General features: G+C 34.3%; 2 protein-coding genes across 2 annotated transcripts; one reads left to right on the top strand and one right to left on the bottom strand.

The window, feature by feature from the left end:
- Window positions 1-9,147: 9,147 nt before the first annotated feature.
- LOC132562661 (uncharacterized) lies at window positions 9,148-15,342 on the bottom strand. The gene is made up of 5 exons (XM_060227417.1): window positions 15,196-15,342; window positions 13,590-13,770; window positions 12,767-12,976; window positions 11,857-12,083; window positions 9,148-11,220 (listed from the first exon to the last, which is right to left on the bottom strand). Exons 1-5 carry the CDS (start codon window positions 15,340-15,342, stop codon window positions 10,510-10,512), a joined length of 1,476 nt encoding a protein of 491 aa, XP_060083400.1. The 3' UTR covers window positions 9,148-10,509.
- A 321-nt stretch (window positions 15,343-15,663) lies between these two features.
- LOC132562671 (pre-mRNA-splicing factor 18-like) lies at window positions 15,664-25,912 on the top strand. The gene is made up of 10 exons (XM_060227426.1): window positions 15,664-15,742; window positions 17,275-17,382; window positions 17,542-17,613; window positions 18,268-18,381; window positions 19,091-19,234; window positions 20,097-20,165; window positions 22,137-22,277; window positions 23,276-23,347; window positions 24,296-24,451; window positions 25,057-25,912. Exons 1-10 carry the CDS (start codon window positions 15,671-15,673, stop codon window positions 25,144-25,146), a joined length of 1,038 nt encoding a protein of 345 aa, XP_060083409.1. The 5' UTR covers window positions 15,664-15,670; the 3' UTR covers window positions 25,147-25,912.
- Window positions 25,913-27,547: the final 1,635 nt, after the last annotated feature.

Genomic DNA, 27,547 nt, shown 5'->3' on the forward strand with positions numbered 1-27,547 from the left:
GTGAATCAGTAATTTGAGATCTTCAAAAATATCTGTCAAAAATACTGGGCAGTTTTTCAAAGTTTAAGACATAAAAACTGGCATTACAGTTTTACACTGACTTCAGTTGGATTATAAGTTAATCTGGACATGAAACTGGACCCCACTAGGTCTTCGGTGTATGGAGACAGGTAACAGGAAACAACACAGGTGTATTGTTACCTGGATGTAATTAATACACAGGTGTGGTAATCCACACCATCAGGGACATCACATGTACTGTTACCTGTTCTTTGGTAAACCACTCAGGTGCAAAGAGGTATTTATCTAACAAGTCATTTAATACACAACACCATATAATTGATTAATTAAAATGTGATGGCTGAACAAGAGGTCCATGGGGCTTGAACAGTCTGACTATATCAACACCTGTCTGTAATAACACTGATAAATATTAGCAGGAAGATCGTAATACAGTTTAACCTTATTTGTTCGCAGCAAGTTTCTTTTTTGACAATTTTTAAAAATCATATGACAAGGTGGAAAAAAATTGTTAACTCGAACTTCTGAACATTTCTGCCATCTATTATCAGTTCAATGATAATGGTGGAACTGAACAATTTCTATTGTTTTTGTGCTCTGTCTGTCTGTCTGTTGTCAACTTCAACCTTACCCATAACTATTGAACTGTAAGAGGTAGGGCTTCCATATTTGGTATGTATATTTCTTATGACAAGACCTTTCCAGTGGTACCACAATTTTTTACCTTGACTGTGACCTTTGAACTACATGAAATAAATTTAACATTGGCCATAGCTATTGTTTCATAAGAGCTATGGGTTTCATATTTGGCATGTGTGTTCCTTGTGACAAGACAGTGGTAACAAACTTTTTTACCTTGACCGTGACCTTCGATCTACATGAAATAAATTTAACATTGGCCATAACTATTGCATCATAAGAGCTATGGGTTTCATATTTAGCATGTGTGTTCCTTGTGACAAGACCTTTTCTGAATTAACACATCTTATTTTTCAATTTGTTTTTCAAGATGGAGGCCATGGCAACCATCTTGGATATTTTGTACAAACCGGAAAACAGCAATATTTGGGACCATCTCACAATCATTAGAGGCAAGTTTCAGTTAAATCCTGCTTGTGGAACTTGAGAAGTTTTAAAATGTGTGTTGATCAGAAATTTTGCAGTCAATCATTTGCACCGTGACTACAGGTAACAAGTCAGACTTTTGACCAAGTACATTGCTGGCATCCAGTCAATAAGAACCTCACCAATCTATCACAAACTTTGTCAGAGTTCATCCTTGGAACCTGACAGCAAAATGCCGTGCTTCTGTGCCTTATGGTTAGTCAGAAGAAATTGTTTAAATATGTTAACAAATTCGGTCCACGTGACCTTGAATCAGGGTCAATGTCATTTCTTTTTCAATTTCATTTTCAAATAATTCTATTGACAAATAAATACATGTATGACAAAGGGACTGGCCATCAGGCAGAGACAGTTTAATCCTCTCACGCATGTTACATCACAGCGATACAAGACAATATACACTAACATAAAGGATACCGTTAGTTATTATACAATAACATTGCAATATAGCACAAGGGAAGCAACTCTACGTTAATTAGTTATTGTGTATAGATATAAATGGAATAAGGAACTCATTGGTTAGAATTATAATTTCTTCTCAAATACGTAGAAAATCACATATTTATATATTCTATCGCTAGGCTATATATTTGTAGTCATTAGCTCATCAGATACTGCTGGGCTTCATCCCAGTAACCCACCAGCCAAATGCGGCGACATTTAGTCTGTAAATTATTGAGAAGAAGTCGTTTACATAGAAATGCTGATGCCGGACGGATAGGCGAAGGATATACCGACGGACGACGGACGCCGCGCCACAGCATATATTTTGTAACCTATTTACTACCTGCAATTGTCATCCGTTTCGACTTACCCAGTGATGTTAGTGCCTTCCCCCCTGTCGGGACAATGAACTCGCCCATGGCATTGCGGATAGCTGAAATCAAAATCAAATGAAAACATTAAAACAATAGTGGAACTTTTTAAACGATCTCGTGGAAGCAAGAACCTTGACATCTACTTTGAATCTCTCCGGAAGGGCTCGCTTTTGTGAAAAAGAATCAACATTATTTCCCCTACATTTAGAAAAGGAGTGATTTCCATGTTTTGTTTATGATGCCGATATATAGCTGTCTGCCAACTAAAACCAAAACACACCCCATAAATCACGTGTACGCTGCAGAATTTCTGTCTAGTCGTTTATTGATATTCAAATCGTTAATGGTCGTGATTTCTCTGTTGTTATCCTGTCACAGCTTTTACGGCAGTTTTATTGTGTATTAATGCAAGTTGGTATTGACATGTTAGACCAGACACACCTGTATATATAGACAACCCGGTCACACTGACTGTTCGATCACGTCGGGCATGTTTCTTGTACGTCTATAAAATCATTGATGTAACCAGTTTTGACAGTGTGTATATCGGGCAGAAATTGTGACAGTTTGAACTAGGTTTATTTCTTGCTATAACATGACATGTCCCTATTTCCTATTTCCAAGATTCAAGCACTTTCCCGGCCATAATTCTCAGTTTTCCAGGAGCATTTTTTTCTTTTTGTTCCAACTTGCAGTGAATAGGGGTGTAATATGTTGTTTTTTTTTTAATTTGAACAAAGTAACAAAAAGAACATTACATTGAACAGTCAAACATGTCATCGTATATTCTATTTGTTATGAAATAAAGAACTAGTCCCAGCACAGAGTTTCAGCAGGTTTTTAGGTGTTCCGTTTTGGACTCAAGTTCATTATTCACTTTCCTCTCACTGGAGGTACTGCTTGTGTACGGCATGCATTCCAGCGCTTCTCATACATTCGTGAGGGAACTCTTTCACTTTTCCAGCACTGATCCCTAATTCCAACATTTTTCCAGCTCTGACCCATAATTCCAGCACTTCTTCAGCAGTGTCCCTCTAACCCCAGCACTTTTCCAGCACTGATTCTTAATTCCAGCACTTTACCAGCACTGTCCCCCTAATTCCAGCACTGCCTCCCTAATTTCAGCACTTTTCCAGCACTGACCTCTAATTCCAGTCTGATTCCAGCACTGACCCCTGATCTCACCACTAGTAAAGGATTCTTGCACTTTTCGTCCCCTATACTAACCATGTTTGATGGCCCGACACCAAAAGAAATTTGTTATCAAATTAAATAAAACTACTGCAAAATTTGAACAAAAGAAGGATTTACAAGGAGACTCCTGAAAAGGTGCAAGAAGAATAAGATCAGATGTGCCGAAAGAGTAAGCGTCTTCTGTTTCATCGACGACACCCGCCAATTAAACCTTGGTCAATCCGAATAAGTAATGTCACGTTCCCAAATAAGAACAATGTATACAATAACGGAACCAGCAGGCAAACTAATAAGCATCAAACACGTCCAGTTTCATTGAGCTTAAAAATACAGAATATAGCTCTATGAGATCACTGAAGTTGTTCTAAACGATTCTGACGGTAACCAATGTGTTATAATAAAAATGAGCCGAATTGTAACTGCGCCAACAAAGTTTGTGTTATGTGGTGAACATGCAATGCCGACCCGCTAACAACATGTCATGGGAGTGTCCTGTCTACTCAGCGCCGATGATGTGGCAACTAAGCCAATGTTGTATGTCAACACATCATGCGTCATCAGAACGTATTTATCAAACGCAATTTTTGTGTCTGAGTACCATTGATGTCAGGTAGCAGTAAACAGTTAATTTGCATTTTTCCTGAAATTATTTGTCATGTTTGAGATATACAGGTATAGCAGATTGGTTATGAAAAATACATCATTACATGTATATATATTTATAAACTGTATAACAATTACATTAACAGTAGAGAGATGAAATTTGTGTAAAAAAAAAAATTCCTCTGATTTCTGACATTTGATTGTCATGGTTACCTACTGAAAAAATGCTAAAAATGCAAAAATACTGCTAATTCCAATCCAACACTACAACTTTCTAGGAGAAATTTAATTCTAATCACCTATCTTACAATCAACAACACTGTCGTGGTAACAAAGTACTTACATTTCAGCAAATTCCAACTCGGAAATTCTTCATAACATGACCACATGTAAACACTATGAAAATTTCACTTCCTGTAAAGCTAGTTTTTGGTGCGTAGACACAGATTCGAGACTGCCCAAATAGTAATCTCCAACACAAAGCTAAAATATTATCCTGAAAAAAATGAAACCCCACATTGTCCACTTTAACATGACAGGACCAATTTTAGCAAGGATTTTTTTTTTCATTTTTAATTAAAACCTTTATAATGGGGTAATCTAATGAGCAAAAAAATCACCCATGGCCACACCGAGAAACTGTGTACTGCTACCTCAACAAAATGTGTCAACAGATCTCCACCAAAGCACTTAAACATTACACCGAAGTGACCCCAACCGAAGCACTGAAACGTTTCAAAAGAGCGCCAACCGAAGCACTGAAACATTTCAACAGGGTGCCAACCCAAGCACTGAAACGTTTCAACAGAGTGCCAACCCAAGCACTGAAACGATTCAACAGAGTGCCAACCCAAGCACTGAAACGATTCAACAGAGTGCCAACCCAAGCACTGAAACATTTCAACAGTGCCAACCCAAGCACTGAAACATTTCAACAGTGCCAACCCAAGCACTGAAACGATTCAACAGAGTGCCAACCCAAGCACTGAAACTATTCAACAGAGTGCCAACCCAAGCACTGAAACGATTCAACAGAGTGCCAACCCAAACACTGAAACGATTCAACAGAGTGCCAACCCAAGCAATGAAACGATTCAACAGAGTGCCAACCCAAGCAATGAAACGATTCAACAGAGTGCCAACCCAAACACTGAAACGATTCAACAGAGTGCCAACCCAAGCAATGAAACGATTCAACAGAGTGCCAACCCAAGCACTGAAACGTTTCAACAGAGTGCCAACCCAAGCACTGAAACGTTTCAACAGAGTGCCAACCCAAACACTGAAACGATTCAACAGAGTGCCAACCCAAGCACTGAAACGATTCAACAGAGTGCCAACCCAAGCAATGAAACGATTCAACAGAGTGCCAACCCAAACACTGAAACGATTCAACAGAGTGCCAACCCAAGCACTGAAACGATTCAACAGAGTGCCAACCCAAACACTGAAACGATTCAACAGAGTGCCAACCCAAGCAATGAAACGATTCAACAGAGTGCCAACCCAAGCACTGAAACGATTCAACAGAGTGCCAACCCAAACACTGAAACGATTCAACATAGTGCCAACCCAAGCACTGAAACGATTCAACATAGTGCCAACCCAAGCACTAAAACGATTCAACAGAGTGCCAACCCAAGCACTGAAACGATTCAACAGAGTGCCAACAAAACATCAGTAAGTCAGCAAAAAAATCAAATAAAATCAGATGTTCCAGTTCATACTTACTTAATCTGAAAATTAAATTTTATTTAAAATGAAATAGACCCAAAGACGTGTCACATAGACAAATGAAGGGGTCTCCTCCGTACTCTTTTTGCAGTGTTCAGTCGATTCTAAATTTGTGTGGTGCGTACAAAGTATTTTTTCATAACTGACTGAGGAAATCAAGATGACTCGTGTTTTTACGAGGTCATTTAAGAAGACAATAAAATTGTTATTTAAACTCCTTCGCGTATTTACTAGGCCGTGTTATATTTTATATAAATCTTACTATCGATAATTTATTACTTTTTATGGTGCACGTCTAGTAAGAAAAACACCAAACAACAAGGACACATTATTTGTTATCTAATTTACGCTATTTTATTTCAGAATGGTTTTATCACTGAATGTTCAACTATTAATTTAAATTTGTGTAATTTTTATACTTGTTTTGTATATCAACAGAACTAATGAAGTTTAAGTTGGTTGTTTATGTTGTGTACTGATATACAGTGTATTCGTCTGAGTAGCTACATCAGTAATTAAAGTCAATTAATTCTACGTCCACACGAGATCATGTCAAAGTACTCCATTAATAGGTTAGTGGAACACACAAGCCGCTGCGGGTCATGATCAGCAGAAAATTCTGTTCTCACTACACGTAGTACTGTCATCAATTATATACACGTGTAAATTCACTGTCATATCAGTAACACTTCTATATTTAATAAACCTATTTCAAACACACGTCCACTTATACCAGTTATTAAATCTTTTTTATCCATGATAAAATATATATGTAAAGAATTCTGAATTTCTTATTTCATTATAGTTGTTGCATCAATTTTGCATGGGATAATTTTATCACGAAAAAAGTATATTTGAACGTAGGCCTAATGGCCAATTACCCAAGAATTAGGAAGTCAATTAAATGATGGTTACATATATATTTCCATATAACCGAACAGATGTCTCATTCCATTTCTTACCTCATAAACGAGGTAGATACTAGAGTATGTAGTTGAATGAGAGACGTACATTTAATCATTTATATAAAATAGTTAAATGCTACTCACGGAATTTCCGAGTTTTCTCAGCAGTGTCTGACTTTGAACACACGTTCCATTGTTTTTCTTCAATGATCGCCGCTTCAAATCTAGTCTTCCGTGTTTTCACCATTGTTTACATTAATTTAGCGGGAGATCTTAACACATCAAGCATGGCTCTGGTTGTGGACCGGACGGTAACTAAGCGCGCTTTCTGTGACGTCATAAATTGTGCCTACTTCCGGTCCGGTTGATCGAGTTTGCACCGCAATTATTTATAAACGACAAACATGATTAGAAACATTAAACAGGATCATTTCTACATCAATATATTTACATATTTAATTCATTAGCCGCGGAGGTTGACTGGTTTCATCGATTTTCTCGTTACAACCTATCTCATTACAAAATGGAGATGAAACGTGGTTGCCTGTACTGAAGCTGATTGAAAGATACCACCGTTTATCTAAGTCGGTCAGAGCTCAATAAACTTAATTGACGAGAAGCAAACGGGTTACCTGGATATGGGCTACCTGGATTGTAGCTTACCTAGATATGAGCTACAGGTATTGTTGGTTCCCTGGATCGTGGTTTACTTAAGTTACCTGGATCATGGGTTACATGGATTGTGAATTACTTGGATCGTGGGTTACCTGGGTTGCTAAATCACATATATTGCGGCGAATCCCTGAAGTGCTGTTTCCCACAAAAATGTATTTTGAATTTTTCGTTGATCTCGCAATTTTGCGCCTTACATGTATGGTGAAATATATTTCTCTTCCATGATTAGGGCAACGAGATCTGTAAGGCCGTTCAGTGTGATTAACTTGAGACTTGTCGGTCTATCGATATGTAATGGGAAATTTACTACGAAGCAAGGCAGTCCGTACTAATAATGAACATGCGATCTTTTTTAACTGAAAGTTTTATAAAAAGAATGTATAAGAAATACTGCCGATCACATATTTTTAAATATATTTTATTATGACTGCGAGTACAAACAAAAAGTGATTACCCGGAATTTAACTAGGTCTAGCCGTGCCTTGGTGAGGCTTTCCAATGGTCTCTATATAGATGGTACTCTTGCTTCCTCCCTATTAGTATCCGTAAAATATCTGGCTCCATGATATATGTTGGGCGTTCCTTCTGAATAGATCAGGTATTTATTGCCGAGTGTGTGTTAGTAGAGTTTTTATATTTAATATGTAAGTTATCTAATTTACCTTTAACGTACCTATCTGCTTACCTGTCTGTTTCACCTTTAATTTACCTATCAGTTTACCTGAACTTAATCGGTCTGCTTAACCAGTTATTTACCTGTCTCATTTAGCTGTTTCCTTTAATTTACCGGACTGTCTTACCTGTAATTTACCTGTTTGTTTTGCCTTTTTACCTATAAATTACCTGAGTGGATTACCTATAATTTACCTGTATGTCTTACCTGTAATATTCCTGTTTGTTTTGCCTTTTTTACCTATAAATTACCTGAGTGGCTTACCTGTAATTTACCTGTATGTCTTACCTGTAATTTACCTGTTTGTTTTGTCTTTTACCTATAAATTACCTGAGTGACTTACATATAATTTACCTGTATGTCTTACCTGTTTGTTTTGCCTTTTTTACCTATAAATTACCTGAGTGGCTTACCTATAATTTACCTGTATGTCTTACCTGTAATATACATGTTTGTTTTGCCTTTTTTACCCATAAATTACCTGAGTGGCTTACCTGTAATTTACCTGTATGTCTTACCTGTAATTTACCCGTTTGTTTTGTCTTTTTACCTATAAATTACCTGAGTGACTTACGTATAATTTACCTGTATGTCTTACCTGTTTGTTTTGCCTTTTTTACCTATAAATTACCTGAGTGGCTTACCTATAATTTACCTGTATGTCTTACCTGTAATTTTGCCTTTTTACCTATAAATTACTTGAGTGACTTACCTATAATTTACCTGTAATTTACCCGTTTGTTTTGTCTTTTTACCTATACTTGCCCGAGTGACTTACCTATAAATTACCTGACCGTCTTACCTGTAATTTACCTGACTGTCTTACCTATATGTATTACTTGTAATTTACCTGTTTATTTTGCCTTTTTTACCTATAATTACCTGAGTGGCTTACCTATAAATTACCTGACTGTCTTACCTGCAATTTACCTAGCTGTCTTACCTGTAATTTACATATTTGTTTTATCTTTTTACCTATAATTTACCTGTATGTCTTACCTGCAATTTACCTGTTTGTTTTGCCTTTTTTACCTATAAATTACCTGAGTGGCTTACCTATAATTTACTTGTATGTCTTACCTGTAATTTAACCTGTTTGTTTTGCCTTTTTACCTAAAATTTACTCATCTGTTTTACCTGTAATTTACCTGTCTGTTTTACCTTAAAGTTACCTGTCTGTTTTTGTGATTATCTCCACATTGAAGTGTAAATAACAACTGCCCACACGTAAGTAGAGACGATGTGGTATTGACTAATAGGTGAGAGTAAGTACACTGTACCAGCACATGTAGCAATATTAAAAAATATCAAAATTTAGACGTTTAATCCTTTTTTATACATTCATTTTGGTTGTTGTTTTTGTTTACTGTGTATTAAAAGTAAACAGTGGATGACTTGATTATTCTTTAATTTTTATTTATATCAAATTATATACATCAAAGTACCTTAATATCAGTAAAAAGAGTTGACAAGTGTAAATTAAACAAACAACACAAATAACAAACAACTTTTTCTGTTTTACAAGAATTATACAACAACAAATGTAACCAACCAACCAGTAGATACAAGTAGTGCCAAGAAAACAAGTGACCAACCAACCAGTAGATACAAGTAGTGCCAAGAAAACAAGTGACCAACCAACCAGTAGATACAAGTAGTGCCAAGAAAACATGTGACCAACCAACCAGTAGATACAAGTATTGCCAAGAAAACATGTGACCAACCAACCAGTAGATACAAGTAGTGCCAAGAAAACAAGTGACCAACCAACCAGTAGATACAAGTAGTGCCAAGAAAACAAGTGAACAAAGTATTACATTTAATATCCTATATATTCAGCAGTAAGTTAATACCTGGTAATAAGTCAGTGTTTGGTAATAAGTCTATGTCTGCTTTAAGGTCCATTTCTGGTTTTAAGTCCATGTCTGATAATAAGCCCATGTCTGGTAATAAGTTTGTGCCCAGTCTTAAGTCCATGCCTGGTAATAAAGTCCATGTTTGGGAATAAACATGTGTCTGATAATAAGCACATATCTTGGAATAAACCTGTGTCTGATAATAAGCCCATGTCTTGGAATAAACCTGTGTCTGATGATAAGCACATGTCTTGGAATAAACCTGTGTCTGATGATAAGCACATGTCTTGGAATAAACCTGTGTCTGATAATAAGCCCATGTCTTGGAATAAACCTATGCCTGATAATAAGCCCATGCCTGGGAATAAACCTGAGTTTGATATGAAATTCATAATTTGCAATACGCCCATAAGCATAGACTTTTTATTGTACTTCACAAGTTATAATAAACCACTGTTGTTTCTTTATTTAATAAGCCCGTGTGAAGTACTGACCCAAACCCTGCACTTATTGCAGGATGGATACAGAAAAAAAAATACACATGTAATTGGGGTTTTTTCACATTCACTCAAATACCTTCATTCTTTTACTAAAAGTATAATTATGAAATCATCGACTAAAACAATTTCTTGAAGTCTATGGAACATAGTTTATCATTCCAACATCGTAATTAAACATGAATAAGTAACAAGATGAATAAGCTTCTGAGTAGAATAATAAAATGTATAGAGACAGCAATATTTTCCACAATTTCACACTCTGAACTAAAACCATGAACTTATTTCATCAGCTATCACCAGGAGGAATGTACACATAAATGGGACTCCCTTGTGAAATTTATAAAATTGAAAAACATTCTATAACATGGCAGTTAAAATAAGAAGTTATAAGGATAGGTTTTAGAATCAGGAAGATTCTTTAATTTCTAATTTAGCAACAACCATCAGATGGTCAGAAGGAAAGAGTTCTTCATCCATTACTGAATATATCGTACCAAGACTCTGTCCGAAATTCCACCACCCAACGGTCATTAATGAAATAGCACTGATCAGTGACATAAAAAATAGAATATATGGTGGAAGTCGGAAAAGTGGCCACTTACTCAGACCACGAAATATTCGGAATTTCCGGCTATTAAAGTTGAGAGGTTTGAAGTTATCAGGACTACATAGACAACAGTTGCATCCTAAAATAGCAAAAACAGCTTCACCTTTAAAATCAGCTCCGCTTATGAGGAGACAAATGATAGCATAAAATAAATGAATAATAGTGAAAATAATGAAAATTACAAATATCACAGTAAAAATAAATATGTGACCAGAACATTCATCACAATCCGGTGACATACAAGTTGAACCTACAGGGTGGTCTCCCTTTACACACAATCCACATCGACAGTACCCACGGGGGCCACAATCCTGAAAACAGGAGTACCCAGTTACACCATACCAAGACAGATAGGAAGAATGAAGGAGAGTTCGGAACCTTTCGGTGATGATCCTCTGATAGTAATGAGTTTTGTATGCGGTACCGTTTCCAAGAAGGTAAACCCCATGTGGTTCAAAATTTGAGGTGGCTAAAATACGGTCTGGTCTACTTTCAAACCCAGGAGTTGGCTGTAAAATAAAAATATGAATCAAATTATCCTATTTAGAGGAAAAAAGCCATCTGAAAGTGCCCTCACATGTATGTATATGAGGTTTGTAGATAAATTTCAAATAATTATTTACAGAAAGCCATCGTCCTACTGTTACAAACCCTTGAGGACCTTCATTAAAAAGGAGACTTTTCTTTTAAACACATACAAATTAAAGTATATGACATTATTTTAAATATGATAAAGCATTCTTTAAAGAAATAACCCATATCTTTCATTATAAACATTATAAACATTATAAACATTATAAACTTTATAAACATTATAAACATTATAAACATTATAAACTTGTGAAATCAAGGCTTAAAGATGTTAAACTTACAGTAACACAAACACCACAGTTTATCTACAGCCTGTAAAGAATTAAACTATCTATACTTGTATCTAATATGGAAACAATTTTTGACATAAATTGAAAATTTTAAAAAATTTTCACTTTTGAAAAATGTGAAGATATATGAGTATTTCATCAGGCCATAGTTACGGTACTTAAACACACTTTAAGTCTTGTTTTAACAAGAAATCTTTTTTTTCGCTAAACAAGGAAATAAATAAATACTTTGGTAACTTCTTTAACTAATAATTAAATGGATACCATGTTACTGAAGGTTCTACCAGCACTGGGATGTCCCACCATTTCCCAAACATCCCTCCACGGTGACTTTCCCCTCAAACTCAGGAACTTCACATCCTGTATGCGACATTCATCAAGTGTCTTCTGATTGGGTGATGTAAACATCTTCACTGGCCAATCAAAGTCATTGTAGGTGTTGAAATCGCCCAGGACAACACTACGTAAATGTTCAGAGGAGCTTTCCTGATCTAAGTAGAAAGTATACAGATGACAATTACAATGTAATGCTGATTTCTATGAAACTTGTTATAACCTTAAACTCAAGTAGATGTGTTTATTAGATGTTGTAGATGTTAATAATTACAATATCATTTTTGCGATTTTTTTAAATTATAACATTGTAATTTACAGAATAAAAAGAAATGTTTACTCAGTATCTCAACTTTGACCTAACAGGAAGTGCAAATCAAAGATGTAATTCCTCACATCTGTGATAAACACCCAAACTTGAAATACATATCCCAAATAACTTATCTGCGTCACAACAAACTTGGCCCCAGGGACCAAGATCAACTTTTCATACAAAATTGAGTTCCCTTCCCCGAAAGAAGCCCTACACCCTGAGTAAAATTTTTTTACCTTTATTTGCCCTATCATACCATACCAAATTAAGACTCCTTCATGCAAGGATGCTTCAGATCAAAGTTGGGCAAAATCCTATCATTCATAGGATTTTGAAGAATTGACAAAATATCCCCAACTGGACCCTGCTCATCAGGTTTTGGAGGCCCAGATCCATCATTAATAATAAAATATTTTCCCACTTCCTCCGAAAGATTTTTCTGGTAATATCTTTTAAAATCTGAACACAGCACTATAGGATAAATTCACCATAAACCAGCCAACGTTTCTAAAGAAGACTTCTTTATACCTCTTATAAGTTCAATCACAGACTTGGTATTTCCACACTGTTGATGGCGGTCGTATGACAGGTGTAGAGCAGCAACTTGGACAGTAATCTGGGGACTGATGAAGATCTTAGCTAAGATGAGAACTCGTCTATTGGTGTCTGGTCCTGGCACATGTGGCAGCGTGTGTGTAGAGAACAACGTAATTGGCTTACGACTCAGAATCCCGATTCCTGGAGTAAAACAATCGTTAAATTTCAGATCTTTTAACAAGGTAGACCTTAACATGTTATATTATATACAAGAATATTAGAAAATAAACCATTTCAGAAAATTGATTGATTCTTTTTGGTTTTACGCTAAAGTCTTTATAAAAAATGGGGCAAAGCCACAACTGGCTGGGTTGCTGGATGAGTGCAATGCTATATGGTATTTATAAGACAGTTGAGGGTGTTTCATATATATGAACAGCATACAAAGTTTCAAGCTTCTACGTCAAAAACTCTAGGAGGAGTTGATTCTACAAAACTGGTACCCCTTTTCCCTGCCCGACATTCACCATACTTTAACCCGGATTTTCACTATGTGCAACCCAGCCAAAAATATTTAAAACATATTCAAGAACTGATATCAATCCCCTGAGTAGGAATGATACTAATCTTAAGTCAAACTAAAGGAAATATTTTCAATCTATTTAATCATCTTAAACTATTCAGTCAAACAAGACAAAACAATTAACATAAATGTAATTAACTTTATATTCTGTATCTACAGCAGATAAACCAAACTATCATTTTTTCCCTAAATGCATTAAATTTTTGTACAATAGTTTAATGAAATTTGGACCTTCTTTCTCCCAGCCAGGCCAGTTAGCTCCCTTGGGTTTCTGAACTTTGTTGGCTTCACGAAACAATCGCCATTTGTAGTCTGGGAGTAACTCCTGGAGTTCTATAACCTGGTTTCTGCCTCCATCGGTATGGAATCTTACTTCTTGGAAAGTCACTACATCTGGTTTTGCATCATTTATCTGTTTGACAAGAGATTAAATGTACATTATTAGTCAGATCATTCATCTGTCACCAGAAAATGGAAGAGAGAAAAATAAATAGTTAAGATGCACATATTAAGTGCAATTTTTAAGAAATTACTCACCCAAAAAATTGAAATCTATTTTCCAATCTTTGACAAAAACCAGACTGTATAGAGTGTTCACTGTATATTAGCAACAAAAATTATGTAAGTCAGAGCATCCAGTTTACATGTAGTGATGGTTCTGTTCATTAATTCAAAATAGTGTGGTGTCACTAATACATCAATTACCCTGTAATAATCTCTAAAACCTGATCTATAAAATTGGTATCAGTCATTAATACAAAATGAAGTGCTTACAAATCGCTTAACATCAGCACACTGTACAGGTCTTTTAATTAGTAATGTGACCATCATACTCTACATGGGTTCATTTTCAAAAGACTTTTTGGATGAATGTAAAATACTAGCCACAATCTACCGGTCAGCTAGAGAGAACTTCTCTTTAGCTCGATCGGTTGAGCATCAGACTATTAAGGTTCAAATCCTAGCAGAGGCATTAGAATAAATTCACCACTTTTATACTGACGTCCATGGAGGGACTCAGGAATAATATGTATTATTGTCTCACAGACATCACTATGACTCTTGGAAACTAGAGGACGAGTTATTTCCAGGAAGAAGAGTATGTAACCCCGGTAAAATACTAGCCGCAAAAATACCACTCTGCTAGAGAGAACTTTAGCTTGATCGGTTGAGCGTCAGACTAGTAAACCAAAGTGTTTAATAGTCAATATCAAGATTTCAAACTGTGATCATTCACAAATCTAACATTAAATCATCTATTTAAGAAATTTCTATAAGCTACTTAAAATGACCACAATGATATTCAGTCTAGACAGCCACAACATGACCATGAATGTGGGACAAGGTCATTCATTTCAACAAACTTTTAACAGCTCTTGACCCAATACGCTATTAACACAGCAGGAGCAGGTAAGTGGGGCTTGTACTCTGTGTAAGGATTGTCCACTCTCGCACACTAAAGATCCCTCTGTGGGTTTTCATAAAAATAGTAGGCATGATAACCCCAGGAGTTTAGGGATAGTGTAAGGCTACACAATAAATTTTATGGCATTTAACAGACTTCATAATTAGTCTGACATAAATAAAATCTAGGTGGATCCACAATTCTTCATTTCAGCTTCTGGACAAGTTTCAAATGCTAGAAGTAGGATAAGCCAATGTCAGGCCCTGAAGCCGTTTCTAAAACTAGTATTATCAAATGTTCACCGCTACAGACAGTTCCATCCCACTGAGGGGATGCAGGTCACCCCTCACGTCGTCAGAACACTAACGTGTACTGTACAGTACAGAAATCGTTCAGAATTATACAAGGAGACAAGCATATGCTTATTCCTACCATTTGTGCTATCCTGTATTTTCTGACGTTCCAGTTGAACATAACATTCCATAGATTACAAGTAGCGACTGTCATTTCATATGGCAAAACCACATCCACATATAAACAACCTATCATAAGAGCCAAACTCCAGTGAGATTTTCCCATCTTCACGTGTAATGCGTTCTTTTATGATGTTGAGGCGACTAATTTCACAAATTTATAAAGCCACTACACATATCATAACACCACACATAAGTTGATATACAAGGAAAAATAAAGTAATAACCTTATATTAAGATGTAATTTTAATTCCCACTTGCCATTTTCTTCTCAGGCAAGTGGAAAACTGATTTGAAGTAATCAGTCCCATTGCTAAAAGAAAGCGCCCCATTGAAGTCTGCCTCAGATAGATGTTTGTATCATACGTATATCTCCTATCCCAGATCAAAATAGAATTTTACGCTGATGATAACAAAACTACGTCGAAAGAAAGATGGATCTCAAAAGTTTAAAAGCAGAAATTGAGCGTAAAAAGCGACAACTGGAGAAGAACAATGATATAATGGTAAGTACCATTTTCTGTAGTTTCAAACTGTCGTCCTTATTTATGTTCAGCAGAAAGCTTTACGATAATAAACAAAATAAGTATCACTGATTCCCAGCTGTTAGTCTAGTCATGAGCCAGATGGGTCAGCCCGTTTCTTTCTGTCCGAGCACAGGACCACGTATAGTCTTATATTATAATATGAAAATGGCAAAGCCTGGCAGGATGACAACGTAATGATTAAGGAATCTTACTGAAACAATGCACAGCTATCTTTGATACAGGATAATGTACGTGGCTATACATTGATACATGTATATAATGTGAATGTGAATGTGAAATAAATAGCAGGAATCATGCCCAATTTATGAAATTCTTCAGTTGATTTTTGTATTAGTATATTGATTGGTTGATGTTTTAAATGTGTTTTTGTCTGATTTGTCGGTGTAGTACTAGTTCTGTTATAAAAGTTATTTATATAGTTGCTTTTCTCTAGATCTGGCACCAGAATATTTTCCTAATCAAAATAATGAATTTCAAATTAACTTGTTCTACAAGTTACATGTATACTAAATTTGACCATGAGACAATCTTAAGATGAATAAAGATATATATTCTTGTATCAATTTAAATCTAGTGTCACACAGTTGTCAACAGTTGTTAGATCTCTTGATGAAATTTTCAAGAGATGGTTGAGCAAAATTATCATTCCACGGGAGTACAGTTTCCAGTTTAAGGAACATGTGATAATCATAGATAACACCTATGGGAAGGGGAGGGGGTAACTCTTCAATATATTTATTATCTATATTTATTGCTAATTTTGTCATATATGAGTATACATGTCCCTATTGCTGTCTAAACAACAATCTGCCTTGACTATGATAATCAAACCAAAAGACCTTACATTTGCACATTATATTACAAATATATATATAGAAGATACATCTCTTATGTCAATACCAAGTCTGGCTCCTACACCAGACAGTAGATGTTATGACAGATATACCTCTACATACATGTAATGATCATGAGCACATTATAATTTCATCTAGTTGAGAGACCTAGGGTGAAAACTAGAAGTTGTTGAATTGTCTAGATGAAGAGAGTTCCAATCAGAGGTTGTTCTAGGGGAAGACAGTTTTTTTTTTCATTAGCTGAATACTTATAGAACTGAAAGAGTGTTCTGCGTTTGATATATGAATGCATACTTCAGTGTGCATGTCTGGTGTGATGGGATTAACAAAGGAGGTCTCTTCCTTATGAACATTTTGTTTTGTATAATTTTGTGTAGGGTTGATAGTTGCATATTTTTCCTCCTGTTTTCTAAAAATGTTGTGTAATTTTTCAGATTTTTATCCTGAAGAACTTTTATATAGAACTACTACATATGTGAACAACAGTAACAGGCCTTTAAGTATGCCATGTTGTGACATAATGCAAGATTGTGGCCAAAACCCTTGGTCTTCAAAGATGTTTACACAGTATGCAAATTTTATATTTAGAAATATCAGATCTTTTCATTTGTCACTGGACTGTCAATTCTTTTTCAGGCTCCAAACAAGAAGTATTTCAAACGTGGAGATTTGGCAGCAAAACAAGAAGATGAATATTGGAAAAGACATAAACAGCTTAGCAAAGATCAACAAACATCATCTCAGGTATAACATAAATCTAACTAGCTTAAATACAATCTACATATCATAGATAACACTTGATGTATACAGAGCCAGAAAAAAATTGAGAAGTAGGAAAAATTATCTTTATTATGTGTATTGTCCTTAAGGTGTCAGTTTATAAACATGATTTTTTATTTCTAGGTAGTAGTGAACAAGGAAGACAATAAAACAAAAGACAAAGAAGAAAAAGTACCACAACTTCCCAGGAAAGAAGTAAGAAATGGAGGACTTCGAAGAGTTTGAAAGCAGAACACTAGGATTTTCAGTGACAAAATGATCAATGACTTACAATGATTTCATGTGTACAAAAAAAAATTCCTCAAGTTTTTGCGATCTCTGATTTAGGAAATGTTAACCACCCTCAAGAATTTTATTTTTTGTAAATACTTGTCGTAAAATGTATGAATCAATTTTTCTTCACATGTAGGATAATTACTAGTGAAATAGATCTCTCTGATATTGAATGATAAATTGCGAATACATATTATTGTGAAGAAAGATCAATTTCATGTACATATAAAATTGATATGTTACCAATATTAAGATCGGAATTTCAGGTGTGGAATTGTTACCTTTTCCATCTGTAAATGTTTTCTTTTTCTAGTTATAGAATGTCTTTTTGTGAAATTGCTTTCACACATGAACCATCTTTTGTACTATTTGGAATATTTCTGGAATTCCATGTACTATCATCATTACAGTATAAGCCTTATAGTTGATTCTAGACTCTTGTTCCAGTGAAATGATACAAAGTTGAGATCAAAGATTTTTAGTGTGCAGATAATCCTTGTTCTTTCTAAACTGGTTAGATTGATGTATCACAAACAAATGATGTAGGTATTATTCCGTCTCTTTTGATTGACGTAGGTTATACGGCGTTTGAGAGAACGAAACGAGCCAATCAGACTGTTCGGTGAAAATGACTATGAAGCCTTCCAGAGACTTAAGAAGCTGGAGATGCTTGAACCAGACATTAAAAAGGTTTATTTTGTTGTCATTTAGACCGAATTCCATGTAGTGTGTGTCAACAATTTTAATTTAAAGTTAAACAAAAGTAAGAAACATCACAGGTAAATGATTATGCTACTTGAAGGAGAAAGAGAAGTCTTAAGCCACAAATTCACCTGGCAACTGCCTATTTTTTGTTCTCATAAAATAATTTATTTATGTTTCCATACAAGACATTACAAATATTTTTCTACATATCACTTTAAAAATTTGAAAGGGAAATAACTTGTACTTGATGATGGTGTAACTGAAATTTAATGGATAATAAATGTCTTAATTCATTTTTTAAAACCATTTAGGCTCTTCAGGACACACTTTATAAAAGTTCTTTAGTGTATCCAGTGTGAATGTTAAGAGAATTCTATTTTTTATCCAGTGTGAAGGTTATGAGAATTCTATTTTTTATCCAGTGTGAAGGTTATGAGAATTCTATTTTTTATCCAGTGTGAATGTTAAGAGAATTCTATTTTTTATCCAGTGTGAAGGTTATGAGAATTCTATTTTTTATCCAGTGTGAAGGTTATGAGAATTCTATTTTTTATCCAGGGTGAAGGTTATGAGAATTCTATTTTTTATCCAGTGTGAAGGTTATGAGAATTCTATTTTTCATCCAGGGTGAAGGTTATGAGAATTCTATTTTTTATCCAGTGTGAAGGTTATGAGAATTCTATTTTTTATCCAGGGTGAAGGTTATGAGAATGACTTCAAAGCTGCCATGGACAGAGTAGATCAGGAATTCATTAACGAGATCATCAACGCTGGTTCAGGGCAGTCGTCTAACAATGTAGCTGTGAGAGACGATGGAACAACGGAAGAGGACATTAAGGTGAAGGTCACAGCAAACTTTGTCATTTTAATATTTGGAGTTATTATAATATACTTGATACACACCAGTCTTCATAGCTTTAATGGCCTTTTAATTAGTTGTCAACCCTGAACCATTTACACTAAAGTTCAAAACATTTTTCATGGTTTAAACATCTCTAGCATCAGTATTGTTACCACATAAATAACCTGTTCTATCAGGAACCATGTACATGTGTAAAAACGATTGAAATCACAACTTTAATGCCAGTTTTATGTACGGAAAAACATGCATCTTCAAACTTGTAAATTGGTCTGTGTTAAAATGAAACTGACTGAAAGGTTTTCACTAATGGTGGTGTCTTGTCAGTATTGATTAAACGATAAATAGAATCTTACATTTGTGACCAGGATATAGCGAGATATTTTAGAGCTTGTTCAGGCAAGTTTTATCAAATTATTGTACAATTTTTTGATGAATTCAAAACAACAGGTACATTTATATAAGATTGTGGATTTTCAAGATATATATAAAAAGTAATTTCTTTTATAATTCTAGTCAACTTTTAAATCATATAAAAGAAATTGTTGACCAAATATACTTAAGTCATAGTTTCACCATTAAAATGTTTCTACTTTGGGAAATAATTCAGAAAAAGAAAACACAATTTGACTGGGGTTCTAAAATTGATTTTGATTTACTTAATATGAGTACCATCAAAGATATAATTTTGATATATTATTGGTGTGAGACAATCTGGAGAAGATGTTAGGAATTACATTTCAACATTAAGTCTGACTCGCTGATAGTTAAAAACATGACATTGTTTATACTAGTGTGTAGCAAATCATATCAGTCGTTTTTTGCTTTTTTAAATTTACAGAAAATGAGTGATGAAATAGGGAAAAATGGCAGTGATAGAGATCAAGAAATAATTTTACGGTTTTTAAAGGTAAGTACCCATACAAAGACAATGCTGCAGTATTTTGGCATTTAGTATCCTGAAATGAGGCTTTCGAAATTATTTTTTTAAGAATGCAATAGACTTTCTTTCAACATCCAGTTTTGTTACCAGAATATCATGTAGACTTTAAATGGTTCTGTGGATATTATAATATTCTTCTCATACACACATATCATTATGGTAGCATCGGCCTTTCACTGGCTGATCAGTCCTGTTGACAAGATTTCTACAAACAACATATGATTTAGAATATACATTTAAAGTGCTATATGAATTATATATGTCAGCATGTTATATTATTTTATTTTGCCAGGATTACTATCACTAAAGTAAATGTCAAGGCCTTTTTTATGCTCCCCAAAGGAAGAGCATTTAGTCACAGCTTTGTCCGTCTGTTTATCAGTCAGTCTGTCCATCCAGGATAATTTTGTCCAGAGCATATCACAAAAACTATAAGAGGTATCAACCTGTAACTTCTTAGGTAGATAGATCTTGATAAGGAGAAGTGAACTGTACTAGAACCACAACTCTTTTTGCTTAATTGAGGAGTTATTGCCCGTTGTTATTTTTCATCATTTATTCAGGGAGCATCTACTGCATTGTATTGTATTTGGTGCTGACTTATCTATGTAAAATAATGCATTGATTGTTTACCATATTTTTGCCACCAAAATATTTTGATAAAGTAATAATGAATATTAATAAATTCTACACATTGATCATTTTATGTTCTGAATGTTGTCAACTTTATATGGTTCATTTGGGGTGACTTGATGATATTAGTATGAATGATATCAAATACGAAGTTTAATTAATTTGCCAAATGTAGAAATTTGTTCACAACATCTCAGGTTATGTCGACCTGTTAATAGAACACCAGTTTCCTTCAGGATATTTTCCAGTTAATAGATCACCTGTTGCCTTCAGAATGTTTCCTGTTAATAGATCACCAGTTTCCTTCAGGATATTTTCTTGTTAATAGATCACCAGTTTCCTTCAGGATTTTTTCCAGTTAATAGATCACCAGTTTCCTTCAGGATATTTTCCAGTTAATAGATCACCAGTTTCCTTCAGGATTTTTTCCAGTTAATAGATCACCAGTTTCCTTCAGGATGTTTTCTTGTTAATAGATCACCAGTTTCCTTCAGGATGTTTTCCTGTTAATAGATCACCAGTTTCCTTCAGGATATTTTCCAGTTAATAGATCACCAGTTGCCTTCAAAATGATTCCCAGTTAATAGAACACCAGTTTCCTTCAGGATTTTTTCCAGTTAATAGATCACCAGTTTCCTTCAGGATATTTTCCAGTTAATAGAACACCAGTTTCCTTCAGGATATTTTCCTGTTAATAGAACACCAGTTTCCTTCAGGATTTTTTCCAGTTAATAGATCACCAGTTTCCTTCAGGATTTTTTCCAGTTAATAGATCACCAGTTTCCTTCAGGATTTTTTCCAGTTAATAGATCACCAGTTTCCTTCAGGATATTTTCCAGTTAATAGAACACCAGTTTCCTTCAGGATATTTTCCAGTTAATAGATCACCAGTTTCCTTCAGGATATTTTCCTGTTAATAGAACACCAGTTTCCTTCAGGATATTTTCCTGTTAATAGATCACCAGTTTCCTTCAGGATGTTTTCCTGTTAATAGAACACCAGTTTCCTTCAGGATGTTTTCCTGTTAATAGAACACCAGTTCCTTCAGAACTTTTTTCTGAGAACATCAGATTCTTCATCATGTGATGATTGGAACTCCATCTTACTACATTTCTCAAAGCCTGTAAAAACAATACATCTTCCCTTTCAAGTTTAAGGTAAAAATTACAAAAGACTCTTAAGTAATCTTTTAATACAAATTATTTTCGTGTTTTGAAACAGTGACTAGAATACAACATTTTTAGAAATGGATGTTCAGGTTTGTTCTGATGATAACTATATTAACATTTAGTCCTTCTCCTTCAGTTCATCCTTAAAAAATGGGGTGATGATCTAAATTGTCGAGATGAAGATAACAAAAGGTCAAGGACAGGAAAAGAAGCAAGTGCAATCCATGCACAAACAGTGTCCTACCTCAAGCCACTGTTTCGGAGTCTGAAACACAAGGTAACTACTGATTTGAGGCTCAGGATCAAACTTTGCAAGAGTTCAACATAATGATCAAAACTTAATAAGCAACCCAGGCTCTAGTGTTCAACTGTTGATAAATTTCTTTGAAACTATAACCGAGGTCATAGTGTTGAGCTATTTATTCTTCTTCAGAACTGTAAACCAGTTATTGGATACTTTTGTAAGAACTGTAACCAACGCTGTAGATTTTAGCTGTTGGTAATCTTTGTTAGAACTGTAAACCGGTTATTGAATGCTTTTGTAAGAACTGTAACCAACGCTGTAGATTTTAGCTGTTGGTAATCTTTGTTAGAACTGTAAACCGGTTATTGAATGCTTTTGTAAGAACTGTAACCAACGCTGTAGATTTTAGCTGTTGGTAATCTTTGTTAGAACTGTAAACCGGTTATTGAATGCTTTTGTAAGAACTGTAACCAACGCTGTAGATTTTAGCTGTTGGTAATCTTTGTCAGAAATGTAAACCAGGCCACAGTGTTAAGTTATTAAAATGTTGTTTTTTTTAACAGTTTTAATTACAGTAAAATCTTTTCTTATCTATCAAAATCATTTAAAGGTAAATGTTTTAAAACCTAGTTGCATTTTTTACATCAGTCTGTTGATGTGAAAGTCAAGGAAAACAATTGCAATATTTCAAATCTGAAGGATGTAATTATGTCCCCTGGCCATTTTAAAGGTCTGTGTGATTACTGGATATTTCAATAGATACTTGGTAAATTCCTGGTGTTTTATGTAATGCTAAGGTAAATTAAATAACAGTAGATCATTCCTAAAACATTGTCCCTTTTAATCCAGAATTTACCTACTGAATTGTTTGGGTAAGATTATGGGAAAGTGAAAATGGTCGTGAGGTGACAGTGAATTGTAACAATGAAGTTGTTTTGAAAAACTTGACATCATCATTAAATTCTGTATTAATTATGGATTTTCAATTATGAGGTACCAGTAAATGAAATTTTGTGTGATTTTTTTTGCAGACAATTGATGTAGATATTTTAGAATGCTTGGTGGACATCTTGAAATTTTTAATGGACAGAGATTACATTAAGGTAACATGTATTATAGTCTGTATTTCACTTTTATGATTATTACATTACAGAGTGATAATTATATAACCTTTACATGACCTTTATGATTATTACATTACAGAATGATAATTATATAACCTTTACATGACCTTTATGATTATTACATTACAGAATGATATTTAAATGACCTTTATGATTATTAAATTACTAAACAATATTTACATGACCTTTATATGATCTTTATGATAATTACATTACTTTATGGCTATCAGACAGAATTGTACTTGTCACTAACATTTACTTAACAATGTTTTTTACTTACCATAAAATAGTTCAGCGTTTATTGTGTATATATTTATACAGTCATATATACTTATTTATAATTAGGAGCTTAAGAGCTGAAAAATATTGTTAATAAGCCCACCCGAAGAAAAATGTTTCATTTTGTCATACCGTTAATTTCATCACATTATGGCTTTCTACCATTTATAAATATTGACTGAAGTAAGTGTGACTAAGTATGACTAAAAAGTTAAATGCCCTGGACTTCTTTTTCGTAATAATTGGAATATAATGTGAATGATTTCAAATTAATTAAAACACCTTGATCTCTGTAAGAAAACTGAAATGTTGTGAATTTTTTTCAAAAAATTACTTTTTCAAAGGCACTTAATTTTAAAACTTTAAAAAATCTTCTATTTTTATTTTAGCAGTTCATGGATATATGAAATTCATGGATTGAAATTACACATGATATCAACTAAAATTAAATCTGATGCAAAAATGAATGATTTCACAGTAATAGGAAATTTCAAATTTTTCTTCTTAATTTTAACAAATTTATTTTTTGCTTTATGTTCTGTTGATTGAATGAATTCTTATCCCCATTATCAGAATTTAATTTTTATGAAATAAAAAATATTTTCTAAATGTACTTAATATATATACATAATACTGATATATTTTCAGGCGAATGATGCCTACCTGGAAATGGCAATTGGCAATGCGCCTTGGCCCATTGGAGTAACTATGGTGGGTATCCACGCACGTACTGGTAGAGAGAAAATCTCATCCAGGAATGTCGCCCATGTACTTAACGATGAAACTCAGAGAAAGTACATACAGGTAAATATTTCTTAACAATAGAACACAAATTCCTCAGGATGAAACAGATGAAAATTTTGTCAGTAATCTGCTGTGTAATTTCAGAATTTTAAAATCTTTTATCGACAAAAAAATCCTGGTGATAAGTCAACAAATATTAATTGTTGTTTATTAAAATTATAAACTTATCATATTTGATTGACCATTGGGGTCCAGTAATAAGCCCATCCCTTTACAATAAATGAGGAGTAATGTGTAGACCCATGGGGTCCTGTAATAAGCCCACCCCTTGACTTTAAATGAGAAGTAATGTGTTGACTCCTGGGGTCCTGTAATAAGCAACCCTCTGACAGAGTAAGAAGTAATGTGTTGGCCCCCTGAGGTTCTGTAATAAGCCCACCTGTTGACTTTGAGTGAGAAGTAATGTGTCAAACCCAGGGTTCCTCTGGTAAGCCCACCCTCTGACCGAGTAAGAAGTATTGTGTTGATCCCAGGCCTCCATACTGAGTATGTACTGGAAGTCCCATTTGTTTGATGTTTTTGCTTTGATAGGTATGTAAATATTCTTATGTTGTGTTTTCTCACAAATGTTTTACAATCTTTTTTTTTTCTCTTTTTTTTAACAGGCACTTAAAAGGTTAATGACACAGTGCCAGAGAATATTCCCCACAGATCCATCACGGAGTGTTGATTACAAAAAAGATCTGACAGTATGACAAAATATTGCCCACAGATCCATCTGGGAATGTGTATTACAAAATAGATGTCAATATGACAGAATATTCTCTACAGATCATTTTTGAGATGTATATTTTAAAAAAGGTCTGACAGTATGACATAGAACATACACTGATGTATGGATTTATGTTAAACATTTGACGATAGTTTAGAAGTCTGTCAAACAAAAGCTTTGAAAATAACCATTGCCTGGTGTCTGTTATACATAGTTACCAAGCAGAATAAGGATATTTCAGGTCGAACTTTACAAAATAGCAACTACAAAATACTATTTGGCATTTTTATTATGTATGTGTGTGAACGGCCATATTTCAAAGAATACTCACAATGAACCAAGAAATTTCAGTTGAAATAATTTATTATATGACGGACTTCAAACCAGGAATGGATAACTGGTGATTATATACACACAACAAAACTGTAATAGTCAAGAGCAGGACAGTGATGACTATAGTGGTCAGATAACTAAGTCATGTGATCATCATGTGACAAAGAAATAAAATAATGGTGTATATTTCATATTGTCAATTATGAGGTTAACTTGCTGTCATTTTTGATGTGCATGTCAGTGAAACAGACATCCATGGGGAAAAAAATCTGTTTCTTTTTATGTCAAGTTAATTCAGATCAATAACTGATGTTACATTTTTATTGGTTTTGTTGTAACTCATGAGCATAACTCTTGATTTAAAAATCCTGTTGATTCTACCAGAACTAATTAAAATGTACATCAGAAGTGTCAAACGTCTTGCTTCAAATGAATTTTGTGAGATTTTAATTTGCCAATTAAGCTATTTCCTCAATCTTTGTATAACTATATTGAAATATTTTCTGACGAATTTCTGGGTAATATCAAAAATCAAAATTGATATTTTTATATTCCTTCAACAAAGTTTGGAGGAAGGGAGGGAGGGAGGGAGGGATAGGGTATAATAGAATCACCCTGTCTGACCGTCTGTCTGTCCGTAATATTGTGTCTAAAATAGTGCTGAAGCAATATTTCTCAAAGTTGGCATACTATATCCTTATCAAATTATGCCCTTTAGCTTTTCGTAAGATTTTGACAACATTTGGTAGAGTTATGCCCCTTTTTGCAGATATTCTGTCCGGAATATTGTGTCAAGTAGATCTAATAAAGTACAGAAGCAATATTTCTCAATCTTTGCATACTATATCCTTATGATAAATGGTTGTGCTCTTTGGCCTTTCATGAGATTTTGACAACATTTGATAGAGTTGTGCCCCTTTTTGTAGATTGTATATTATAAAGAGTAGAAGCAATATTTCTCAAACTTGGCATACTGCATACCTATGATATGTAGTTGTGCCTTTTCACTTTTCATTTCAACTAGATCAAATGCTAAAGCTAATTATAGCTTATAATTTGACATATTAGGTGTTCCTAAACCGTTACATGGAAACACTTTGAAGAATTCTCATTGGTGGAAATCAAGGTTTAGGGGGATGACAAATACAATAATACCGTATTTAGTTTGATATAGGGAAAAGTTTAGATATACTGTCCATAGAACAATTTCAATTCAAACACAAGCCAATACATTAAAGATTTATGTAGGTGTTGATGCATGTTAATAAAAAAAATTCTCTAATGACTGATTTCTAGAATGAAATCAGTCTTCCATGGTAATTAAAAATAAAATATATTTAGGTTTACTGATATAATTTTATTGACTGGAGCAGCCGATTGGATCAAGATAACTCATAGACAGAAATCACTCATAGGTTATGACACCATCGTGTAGAGATTTAACCAAAGTGAATTTTTTACTACACAGGAATTTGATAGTCATAATTTCATATCCAGTTCTTGTTTGGTAAAAGTTAGCTGAAGTCTTATGTAAGAAAATAGTTGTGCTATTTTATATTAAATCCCTATTCCTGTCATCACACTAAAACAGCCATGCGTGATAGAACACTGGTTCAGAGGTACAAACAAGAATGAAATGATGACTTTAGGGGTACAACTTAACAAAGTAAAAAATTAAGATTTAACATTATAAGATACCGTTGTAAACCAGGATACCGAGCGAATTGAAACCACTCTACTATCTTACTTATATTATTTTCAAGAAATTGATTTTCACATTTTCTAACCTGATGAAAGGCAAAGTAATATCAGACGGTTCCAACATTTTTCATGATTTGAGCACAGAGCAGGTCATTATATATTCTGGCCCCCATCGCCTGTCAAGTTTGTCACCATGCTGAAAACATGAAAAGAAGGGAAGTAACTCTCGGAGATGAGAATTGTCATGCTGCGACCACAGTAGCAGACTGACCAAACTAAATCAAGAGAAATGGTATTTGTATTGTGTCGACATATAAATATGTCTTCCCTATATAGTACCGGTGTGTATA

The sequence above is a fragment of the Ylistrum balloti genome, unplaced genomic scaffold (assembly GCF_031769215.1).
Source record: "Ylistrum balloti isolate Yb309-2 unplaced genomic scaffold, AGI_CSIRO_Ybal_v1 Utg371478, whole genome shotgun sequence".
Classification (NCBI taxonomy): Eukaryota; Metazoa; Mollusca; class Bivalvia; order Pectinida; family Pectinidae; genus Ylistrum; species Ylistrum balloti.

What these genes read in the sequence shown, in the direction of transcription:
- LOC132562671 (XM_060227426.1), top strand. Translation starts at nt 15,671, where the DNA reads ATGGATCTCAAAAGTTTAAAAGCAGAAATTGAGCGTAAAAAGCGACAA. An exon ending in CACAACTTCCCAGGAAAGAA is followed by an intron (nt 17,614 to 18,267) that starts GTAAGAAATGGA and finishes TGATTGACGTAG; the next exon opens with GTTATACGGCGTTTGAGAGA. An exon ending in TGGACAGAGATTACATTAAG is followed by an intron (nt 23,348 to 24,295) that starts GTAACATGTATT and finishes ATATATTTTCAG; the next exon opens with GCGAATGATGCCTACCTGGA.
- LOC132562661 (XM_060227417.1), bottom strand. Translation starts at nt 15,342, where the DNA reads ATGGGAAAATCTCACTGGAGTTTGGCTCTTATGATAGGTTGTTTATAT. An exon ending in GCCTGGCTGGGAGAAAGAAG is followed by an intron (nt 12,977 to 13,589) that starts GTCCAAATTTCA and finishes GTTTTACTCCAG; the next exon opens with GAATCGGGATTCTGAGTCGT. An exon ending in GTAGAACCTTCAGTAACATG is followed by an intron (nt 11,221 to 11,856) that starts GTATCCATTTAA and finishes TTTATTTTACAG; the next exon opens with CCAACTCCTGGGTTTGAAAG.